Source organism: Numenius arquata, chromosome 11, assembly GCF_964106895.1.
Source record: "Numenius arquata chromosome 11, bNumArq3.hap1.1, whole genome shotgun sequence".
NCBI lineage: Eukaryota > Metazoa > Chordata > Aves > Charadriiformes > Scolopacidae > Numenius > Numenius arquata.
The window spans coordinates 22,033,684-22,044,483 of record NC_133586.1 but is presented as its reverse complement, the minus strand read 5'-3'; the positions used below and the strand labels follow the sequence as shown (position 1 = coordinate 22,044,483).

The 10,800-nt window shown below is 58.5% G+C and overlaps 1 protein-coding gene across 1 annotated transcript in view; it reads left to right on the top strand.

The window, feature by feature from the left end:
• The first annotated feature begins 6,049 nt into the window (after window positions 1–6,049).
• CD276 (CD276 molecule) overlaps window positions 6,050–10,800 on the top strand; it is a 10,194-nt gene continuing 5,443 nt past the window's right edge. Inside the window, exons 1-4 of the mRNA XM_074156338.1 lie at window positions 6,050–6,098; window positions 7,451–7,801; window positions 8,198–8,494; window positions 9,620–9,760. Coding sequence (XP_074012439.1) covers window positions 6,050–6,098; window positions 7,451–7,801; window positions 8,198–8,494; window positions 9,620–9,760 — 838 coding nt within the window. The remainder of the gene's footprint in view (window positions 6,099–7,450; window positions 7,802–8,197; window positions 8,495–9,619; window positions 9,761–10,800) is intronic.

The window sequence follows — 10,800 nt, the reverse complement described above, 5'->3', positions numbered from 1 at the left end:
AGTACTGGGGACTGATGGTTGCATCTTCTCCACCAGCACCCCACCCCCCCCCATTAAAAATAGGATGGGGATGACGTGCCAAGAGGGGTGACGTGGCTCATGGCTGGTCTGCAGGAGCTGGGATCACGCAGCTGCTCTGCACGTCCAGGCAGGGAAAGAGAAATCCTCTCGATTCGCAGGGCTCAGGGCTCCCCATGTAGTTGCGAGGCTTTTTGAAGTATATCACCTTCATCTTTCCCTGTTCTTGCTGCTGTCACTCCACGGTGCCTGGGTCAAGACATGCAGCCTTATTACCAGCTCTGTTGCTACAAATCCTTGTCTGCAAGAGGGGAAAAAAAAAAAAATCGAATGGTTTTAAATATAGTGTGTTTGGGTTTTATTTTTATTTGCCTTTTAATTTTAAGCTCTCCAGGTTTGGTTGTTCCAGCTTTCCTCTGTAATCAAAAGGGTGAGGAGCTTCCTTTGCTCCGGAGCAAGGAGACCCAAACCTCCCACGTGAGCCCCGGGAGATGGACTGCAGCCCCCGCAGCCTCGGGGCCAGGACGAGAGCTGCTGGTATCGAGGGGCCTCCTGTGAAAAACAGGTTAAAAACAAGGAGCTGCTTCCTTTGGGGAAACATCTGGGAGCCTGGCTCTCTCCCAGTGCCTTGCTCTTCCTCCTCCTCCTCTTCCTCCTTTCCTGCCACGCTCCCTTTCCCGGTCTCAATCCCGAGGCCCCCCCCTCTCCGTGTGTGTCAGGGAGTGGAGCTGGGTGCCCGCCTGCCCCGGGCTGGATAAAAGGCGACATTGTGTGCGGGAGCGTGGGAGGAAGCTCAGCGCCACGGCCCTGCCTGGGCCAAAAGCCACCCGCTGCATTGTGAGAGCCACGGTGGTGTCCTCCCCCACCTCCCCGGAGCCCAGCCGGGCTGCACCCCCAGAAAAGTAAACCCCCAAAGATGGTGAGATGGGTTTTCCGAGGAAATTTGTGGTCCTTTTGCGTGGGTGATGCAGGAGGAACGCTGCCCCCATGCCTCATGGGGCTGAGGTCTTGCTCTTCTAGGTGGGGGGCTCTTCTCATGGGTGTCCCCTTCCAGCACTGCGGCTCCCAACTATTTGGGGTCCCACCCCACCCCACCTCTAGCCCCCAGCAGCACCTTCCACTGAGCACAGCGTGGGGATGCTAGTGCCTCCAGGCAGCTGGTGCGGGTAAATGATTAACCAGGTTTTTCCCTGCATCCGCAGGGGAAACTCCAGCTGCCTTTTGTTCTTGCTGGAGGAGACGGCTCTGCCCTCCTGCCTCACCACAGCCCGGCTCTCTGCACCCCAGCCCCCCAACTTTGAGGGCTCCAAAGCCCAGCTCTGTGCGCCCCAGGGCCCCCAGGTACGAGTGCTGCAATCCCCTGGCTCTGTGCACCCCAGTCCCCCTGATTTGAGGCACCCTGGTCCCCCAGCTCTGTGCACCCCAATGCCCAGGGTCAGCATGTACCCCAGTTCTATGCACCCCAATGCCCAGGCTGTGTGCACCCCAATCTCCCTGCCTCAGTGCACCCCACCCCCCCGGCTCTGTTCACCCCAATCCCCAGGCTCAGTGCAACGGAACTCCCCAGCTCCATGTATCCCAACATCCCCCAGCCCTGTGCTCCCCAGTCCCCTGGCTCCGTGCTCCGCAATATCCACCAGCCTCATGCACCCCAATACGTCAACCCCGTGCACACAAGTCCCCCGGCTTAGTGCTCCCCAGTATCCCTGGCTCAGTGCTCCCCAACCCCCCCAGCTCTGTACACCCCAATCTCCTGGTTTGGTGCTCCGCAACATCCCCCAGCCCAGTGCACCCCAATCCCCAGGCTCTGTGCTCCCCAACTCCCTGCACCCCAATCCCCCAGCCTAGTGTGTCGCAGTCCCCTGACTCCATGCACCCCAATACCCGGGCTCACTGCTCCCCAACATCCACCGGCCTGGTGCTCCCCAGTTCCCCGACTCCATGCACCCCAATCCTCCATCACAGTGCTCTCCAGTCCCCCAGCCCGTGCCCCCCAATACCCCCATTCCGGTGCTCCCTGGTCCCCCATCCTGCTCCTCCCCAGTCCCCTGGCTCTGTGCACCCCAATATCCCCATCCTGGTGCTCCCTGGTGTCCCCACTCCGTGCACCCCAATATCCCCATCCAGGTGCTCCCCAGTCCCCCGGCTCCGTGCACCCCAACATCCCCATCCCAGTGCTCCCCAGCTCCATGCACCCCAACATCCCCATCCTGGTGCTCCCTGGTCCCCCATCCTGCTCCTCCCCAGTCCCCCAGCTCTGTGCACCCCAACATCCCCATCCTGGTGCACCCCAGTCCCCCGGCTCTGTGCACCCTGGTGTCCTGGCACCGTGCTCCCCAATATCCCCATCCTGATGCTCCCTGGTCCCCCATCACGCTCCTCCACATTGTCCCTGCTCCATGCTCCCCAACATCCCCATCCCGGTGCTCCCCGGTCCCCTGGCTCCGTGCACCCCAAAATCCCCATCCTGCTGTTCCCCAGTCCCCCATCCTGATGCTCCCCAGTCCCCTAGCTCCATGCACCTCAACATCCCGATCCTGGTGCACCCCAGTGTCCGGGCTCTGTGCACCCCAACGTCCCCATCCTGCTGTTCCCTGGTCCCCCATCCTGCTGTTCCCTGGTCCCCCATCCCAGTGCTCCCCGGTCCCCATCCCGGTGCACCCCGGTCCCCATCCCGGTGCACCCCGGTGTCCCCGCTCCATGCTCCCCAACATTCCCAACCTGGTGCTCCCTGGTGCCCTGGCTCCATGCACCCCAAAATCCCCATCCTGCTGTTCCCTGGTCCCCCATCCCGATGCTCCCCAGTCCCCCGGCTCCATGCACCCCCATATCCCCATCCTGCTGCACTCCGGTCCCCCGACTCTTTGCACCCCAACATCCCAATCCAGGTGCATCCCGTTCCCCCGGCTCCGTGCACCCCAACATCCCCATCGCGGTGCACCCCAGTCCCCCCATCCCGCTGCTCCCTGGTCCCCCGGCTCCATGCACCCCAACATCCCCAACCCGGTGAACCCCAGTCCCCCGGCTCCATGCACCCCCATATCCCCATCCCGCTGCTCCCCTGTCCCCCGGCTCTGTGCACCCCAACATCCCGATCCCGGTGCACCCCGGTCCCCATCCCGGTACAGCCCGGTGTCCCGGCTCCGTGCACCCCAACGTCCCCATCCTGCTGTTCCCCGGTCCCCCATCCCGGTGCTCCCCGGTCTCCCGGCTCCATGCATCCCAACATCCCCATCCCGCTGCTCCCCAGTCCCCCCATCGCGTTCCCCCCGCCCCCGGCCCGGCCCGGCCCCGCCGCGGCCCCTCCTCCTCCGCCGCCGGCGGGACCCGACCGGAAGCGGCCTCAGCCAATCAGAGCCGCCGCCGCCGCACCGCGACCGGCACCGGGACCGGCCCCGCCCGCGGCGGAGCGCGCGCTCCCGCCCGTCCCGCGCCGCTTTCCCGGTAAGTGACGGCCCGGCCCGTCGGGGGCGGCGCTGGGGACGTGGCGGGGACCCGGGGGGTGTGGGTCCGCCGGGGAACGGGAGCCGCCCTGCAGAGCTCCCCCCCCCCCGCCTTCTTCTCCCCCCCGCCCAGCTCCTGTTTCCCCTCCCGCCGGACCGGGGGCTGGGAACGGCGAGCGTTGTTCCGGGCGGGCGAAATGAATGAGGCGGCGTGGAGGGAGCCCCGGTGGCGGGGGTGCTCCGGGAGCCCCGGTGGGTGCTGGGGGGGGGGGAGGGGAGAGGGGGGCGGGTGTCGCGGATCCCCTCCTTGCCGCTGGTGGGGTGCGGGGGGCAGGCGGTGTCCCCACCGTGTCCCCTGGGGATGAAGGCAGCATCCCGGGATGCTTCCTAAATCCATCCCATTTAAAATGCCGTATTTAATTTCTATATAATTTTTGTATATATATTTCATGTGTATTTTGTATATGCTATCTACGTTTATATACACTATACATACTTATATTAAATATATATATATATATATAAAGCTAAACCCCACCCCACGCGTGGGACAAAAAAGCCCCAGCTCGGAGAGGAAGGAATTGGTTCCCCTTTTTCCCCCGGGATGAGCAAAAAGATAACCCGTCCCTTCTTTTCTGCCACCAAATGTCCCACGCCTGGGATTTGGGGGCGACACCCTGTTTTTCCGCCCCTCTTCTCCCCTTTCTCCCCCCTCCCACGTCCCCACAGGGTCCCGCTTTGTGAGCGGGGGAGTAAAAAATCCCCTGGAGCAGAGCCGGGCTCTTCGCTGGCACAAACCCCGGGCAGGAGAGGAGCAAAGCTGGGGGGGGCTCAGCCCGGGCACCCCAAAAAAGCTTTTGGGTGAGGACTTCTTCTCCCCGGATTTTTCCTTCCCACCTCCTGCCGTCTCAGGGGGATGACTTGTGGCCGTTAATAATCTGGGTATGACAAAAAAAAGCAGCCTTTTGGCTGCGTGACGGTAAATATTGAACGGGGAACGGGTGACGAATGGTCCCAGGGTCCCGCTGCAACGGGGGGGGGTAATTATTCCTTGGGTTAATGGGGGTTCAGCCTTCCTGGCTTGCCCTGGATGGGGGTGTCCCTTTCCCAAGGGACATATTCATGGGGTTCATTATATCCCGGCTTGCGGTGAAAGCTCGGGTCTGGGGTAGAGCCCATCCTTTGGCTGGGGCTCACACCTCAAGGATGGGGAAACTGAGTCACAGGAAGGCGAGAGACCCACCGACAGGCTGCAGAAGGAGGGTTGGGGACACGGGTGTCCCTGGGACACCTCCGAGATGGCCCGGCAGGACTCATAGGTCACCAAACCTAGAAAACAGAATTTATTTTACCATCACCGGGAAAAGGAAAGAGCCCAAGGGCGAGCGGGAGGGAGGTGAGTCACGGTTTCCCTTCCCGGGGCAGCCGAGCGATGCCCCGTCACCCTCTCCCACCGTGGCTCCCTCCCTCCCCGGCTGCCTGAGGTTTGGCACGGGGCTGGCTCCGGGCTCGGCCGCCTGGGAAAAGGCAAGAGTCAGGGATATGGTTTATGAAAAAAAAGCTGGATAATTTCTTTTCCCCAAAGGAGCCTTGTGCTTGGGAGGCATGGAGAGGAGATGCTCCCCCAGAGCTCTTGGAGTAGAGCCGTGCCTCAGTTTCCCCGTTCCCCATGCCTCAGTTTCCCCGTTCCCCATGCCTCAGTTTCCCGCCCCCTCGCTAAAGGCTGCAGGGCTCTGGGATGTGCTGGGACAGGGATGGAAGATGGCAGCAGCGACGCTGGCTGCGATATCTGGGGCTCATTTCTGCTCTGAGGGAGGAACGCGGGTCACGAGGGGCCCGGCGAGCTCTTGGCACGGCCGGGGAGGGATGCTGGGGAAGCCAGCGAGCCACGGTAGCCAGCGGTGCCGGGCAGCTTGCCCTCGCCTCTCCCCACATCCAGCTCTGAGATGTTCTGTTTTTATTCCCTATTTTTCGGGGCAACCTCATACTGGAGACTTTCCTGCTGCGAGCAGGGATGAACCTTGCAGCCCTTGAGCTGCCGGCAGAGCCAGGAATCTCCAAACCTCTTACGGTTTGGTTTTGAGCCTGTTTGGACACTGGGGGCGAGTTGCCTCCTCTTGGAGGCCAGGGATGTAACAGCTCAGCGCTGCAGGGAAAAACTGGGAAAGAGAGAACCCAAAGGGGAGGAGAAGCAGCCAGGAGGGGAAGAGGCTCACGTGGCTTCCCGGGGCACCAGCCAGCGCCTCTGGCACAAGAGCTGCCTCCGGGTCCCTCACGTCGCCGGTGCAGGGGATGCACCGGTCCCTTGGCCGATGCCAGGCGGGTGGCAAACCCCCTCCTGCATTTTTCGATGGGGTGGGTGCTCCGGTTGCCGGAGAGGATGGCTGGCATGGGATCCCCTGCCTGATGCCGGTCTCCTCCCCTCTCGTGCTCTTTGCCCCTGGTCCCCAGCACCCTCTCAGCCTTTTCTTCTATTTTTTTTTCCCCAGCTCGGGGTGCTTGTCCTGAGAGAGAAGACTCCCCGTGAGAAGGGCTCCCGGGGCCGTGCTCGCTTCTGCCTTCTCACCCAGGCTTTGTTCGTGCCAAGGATGCTCTGCCCACCGCTTGCCCTGGGAGCGCTGGTGCTCAGCCTGGCAGGTGAGCAGGGCTGGGGGGGGTGGTTTGGGGTTGTCACCACCCTGAAGGAGATGGCCTGAATGCCACGTTCATCCCCACCAACCTGCCTTTGAGCTGTGGTTCCTGGAGGTAGCGTCCACGAGGTGTTCCTTCTGGTTTTGTGGTCCTCCCGCTGCCCAGAGCATCACCCCCTGGGGTGTGGTGGCTCCTGGAGCACGTGGGCCACCCCTTGTAGCAGGGGGCCACAACCTTCCGTGTGCTACAGCTGGGACAACCAAATCCTGAAGGTTTCGGACTTACCTGGCTCTGTCCCCATGCGCTGCAGCTCCTGCCCCCGCCAAACCTGGGAGAGACGTCGGGACTGAATCCTTTTGGGATGCTCAGCAGCGATTCCGGCCAGGCTGGGTCATGTTCCTAAAACCCGCTGGCGTTTATTATTAGCTGGAGGGAGACGTGACACTCTGGAGTCTGCCAAGAGGCAGGCAGGCTGCCGGAACCCTCTTCTCCTGCCTGTCTGCCCGTCTGCGGCCCCTGGCAGGGCTCCTCCAGCCCGGCTCCTTCCTGCGGCTCCTCATCCTCCCTGCTCAGGCTCTTGCGTAAGAGCCTCTTACTGTCTCGTTGCTGCCCTTGTCCCCAGGGAAGGGTTTGCCGTGGGTCATGGCTTTGCTGTGTTCTGCAGCGGTGTTGAGGTCAGAATATAAAGCAAGTCCTTGGTCCAAGGCGGGATTTTTTTTCTCCCCTTTTCCTCCCTGTTTTGGGGCTGGGAGGAATCGGTGAATGAACCCTGGGTCTGCTTTGGGGGCCGTGGTTGCTCGCTGCCAACGGGGACCCCAGGACTGGCGCCGAGCATGGAGGGTCTGGCAGCCCTGGCAGGGTTGGCATCGCTCCCTGATGTGGTGGCAGGGTTGGCAGTGTGCGGGTGGCTCGGGAATGCAGTTGGCATCTTGCCATGGCACTGGGACAGGGTTGGCATCTCTCCGTGGCATGCCAGTTGGCATTGCACTGAAGCACTGGTGCCATCTAGTGCCTGCCAGCCCAGAGCTGGCTGGTCCTGGGGACATGGGACTGTGTCCCCGCTGCTGTCACCCTGCTGTATCCGAGGCGAGGTGCAGGTTTGGGTGCCCATGGCCGCAGCTGGCAGCCGAGGGCAGTGATGCCCCAGGTTTGGTGCTGGATGTGGGGCTGTCTCCCCGCTGGCAGGGTGGGCTTGGCTGGGGGACAGTGATGGGGATGGTCTTGAGATGCCACCTGCCCACGGGTCCCTCCCGTGGGCATCCCTTGACTTGCTTAGATGTTACCTGGATAAAGAATTAAGGAGGTGCTTCTGCGGGGTCTCACCACTGTCTGCTTTTGCCCTCGCCACCTTCTTGCAGGTGCCATGGAGATCCAAGTCCCAGATGAGCCCGTGGTGGCTCTTTTCGGCCGAGATGCCACCCTGCGCTGCTCCTTCTCTCCCGAGGCCAACTTCAGTCTCGCTGACCTGAGCCTCATCTGGCAGCTGACGGACACCAAGCGCTTGGTCCACAGGTTCTCTGATGGCCAGGACCAGCTGGCAGACCAGGTTGGGAGCTATGCCAACCGTACGGCCCTCTTCTACGACCAGCTGGCCCAGGGCAATGTCTCACTGCTCCTCCGGCGCGTGGAGATCTCGGATGAGGGCAGCTTCACCTGCTTCGTCCGGGTCCGGGACTATAGCAGGGCAGCGGTGACATTGCAGGTGGCAGGTGAGAGATGGAGAGTTGGGGTGTCCCTATGTGTCTCCCCAAAGAGAGGGGTTCTCCATCATGCTTTGCTCCTCTATGAAGCCGCTCTCTCTCTCTCCACCCTTGCCATGATCTCTCTATGAAGTCTGATCTCTGTTAGAGACCAACCAGCTGCTTCTCCCCAAAATATTGCTGGTGGGGGTGTGGTCCCTTCCCTGCCACCATGGAGAGGCTCTTAGTTGAGAGGCCACCTGGAAGCATGGCCATAAATGAACCAAAGCTGTGGAAGCTTCAGCTGGTTGGTCTTATCAGCTGGAAGAGTCTGTCCTGGGGCTTGCTCAACCTCATTGGGTTGCTCCAGATCCTGATCCTTTGGTCTTCTCCATCACCTCATGCCGACTGTTCTCTCCCTTGCAGCTCCGTATTCCAAGCCCAATATGAACCTGGAGCCCAACAAGGACTTGAAGCCAGGAGATCTGGCAGTTGTGAGTTGCCACGCTTCCCATGGCTACCCCGAGGCCAGCGTCCTCTGGCAGGACAGCCGGGGCAGCAACATCACAGAAAATGTCACCACGTCCCAGGTGGCCAACGAGGAAGGTCTCTTTGACGTGCACAGTGTCCTCCAGGTGCTGGTGGAGCCCAGCATCACCTACTTCTGCCTGGTGCGAAACCCGGTGCTGCAGCAGGAGACTCAGGCCTCCGTCACCATCACGGGTGAGCCAGTGAGGGCCAAAACTGGGGGAAGGAAGGGATGGGCTCTGTCTGAAGAAGGTGACCATGGTGGCACTGGGATCCCTACTGGACCTACAAGGGTGACTTGAGGCTGTGCTGTCCTCCCCGTCATCCCATGGCAGTGTCCCAGCTAGAACCAGTGTCCCTAGATCTTAGTCTCTAGCTTTGCTAGTTGCCCTGTCCCAGTCTAAACCACCCCAGAAAGCCAGCACAGGGCACAGTAGTTGTCTTCTCCTTAGCACATGGCCATGGGATGCTCTCAATCTGGGGATCGCCATCCCAGCTGTGACAATCCTACTTGAGAAGCGCAGGCTGGAGGAGTTCATCGAGCACGTTCAGCCTCGCCACTTCACTCCGAGCTCCTCCCGCAGCTCTTTATGACCTTGTGCGCTTTCCAGCAGCATTAATTAGCGTTTAATTACCCTTGGTATGGCACTTGATGGATTGGGAAGGTGGGTCCTTGGTGGAGCATAAACTTTTGGGCTGGATGCAGCAAAAACTCGTGCGGGTGCTGCCAGCTGGGAGCAGAGGGGTGGCTTTCGCCTGGGCTCCCGAGTGCGCGAGCAAATGGTCAGCCTTGGGGTGACATCAGTAGAGGTTTGGGACAAGACTTTATTTGGAGAAGGAGCAGTATTACAGGGAAAAATCAGATTTCCAGCTCTCCAGGAGATACTCCACAGCCCCCAGTGGTCCCTGCTGGGCCATCCTGGATGCCAGGGCAGATGTCCCCATCCACCCCAGCCCCACGGCATGAGATGAGAGGGGAAAGGGAGTGAGTGCTGCAGAATCTAATGCTTCTCTTGAGCTTCCTAGCAAGTGAAGGCCCAGCCTGCCGTTTGAATTTATTAGTGCAATTATTTAAAAACTAATGAAGCATTTTAGGGAGTGACTCAACCTGCTGCTTCCCTGGCCTCCCCCAGACCTGCTGGGGGAGGCCATAATTAGGGGCACCGATGGTTTTATTTCCAAAGCCACCCTTTGTGCCACCGACTCCCTCCATGGGGATGTTCCCTTGTCACTGTGGGGTCCTGAATGCCAGGCATGTGTCCCCCTGGTCGGGCTGTGGTGCTCATCGTGGTGGTATTTCTCTTCCCCTCCCCATGAAAGGCCAACACCTCGCCTTCCCCGCTGTGGCTCTCTGGGTGACGGTGGGACTCGCTGTCTGCGTCGTGGGGCTACTTGCCGTCCTGGCGTACGTGTGCCAGAAGAAAATCCGCGAGAGCTACGAGGAAGAGGAGGAAAATGCAGGCAACGCAGCAGGTAACCCCCCAGAAAGGGATGGGGTTTGCAGGGAGGGAGGGCTGGCTGGTTGGATGGATGGATGGATGGAGGGTGATGGATGGGGCAAGGGGTTGGCTTTGGCTGTGGCATCTTTTAAAGGGTGAAGGGATGCTCGAAGCTGCTGGCATTGGTGGGAACCACCAAATCCATGCTGGAGAGCCCATGCCGGCTGTTGGCATCGCTCCAGGCAGCTCTTTCAAAAATACACTTGATTTTCCTCCCACCCAGCATATCTCCCCCTTTCACCTCCCTGCTCCGAGCGTCCTCTGCCTGCCTGGTACCCCACACCTGGGCGCGTGCAGAGCATCTCCTCCAAGAAGGTGCCTCTAGCAAATGCCAAGTGCTTTGACAATGTAGAAATAGCATGAGAGAGATGCTCCCATGCTCTTGGTTTCTGCATCTTTCTCCTGTTTGTTTTTTTCTCTTTTCCTTTTCCTTTTCCTTTTTTTCCTTTTCCTTTTTTTCCTTTTTTTCCTTTTTTTCCTTTTTTCCTTTTTTTCCTTTTTTTCCTTTTTTTCCTTTTTTTCCTTTTTTTTCCTTTTTTTCCTTTTTTTCCTTTTTTTCCTTTTTTTCCTTTTTTTCCTTTTTTTTCCTTTTTTTCTTTTTTTCCTTTTTTTCCTTTTTTTCTTTTTTTCCTTTTTTTTCCTTTTTTTTCTTTTTTTTCCTTTTTTTTCCTTTTTTTCCTTTTTTTTCCTTTTTTTTCCTTTTTTTCCTTTTTTTTCCTTTTTTTCTTTTTTTTCCTTTTTTTTCTTTTTTTTCCTTTTTTTCTTTTTTTCCTTTTTTTCCTTTTTTTCTTTTTTTCCTTTTTTTCCTTTTTTTCCTTTTTTTCCTTTTTTTCCTTTTTTTCTTTTTTTTTCCTTTTTTTTCTTTTTTTCCTTTTTTTTTCCTTTTTTTCCTTTTTTTCCTTTTTTTCCTTTTTTTCCTTTTTTTCCTTTTTTTTTCCTTTTTTTCCTTTTTTTTTTTCCTTTTTTTCCTTTTTTTCCTTTTTTTCCTTTTCCTTTTCCTCC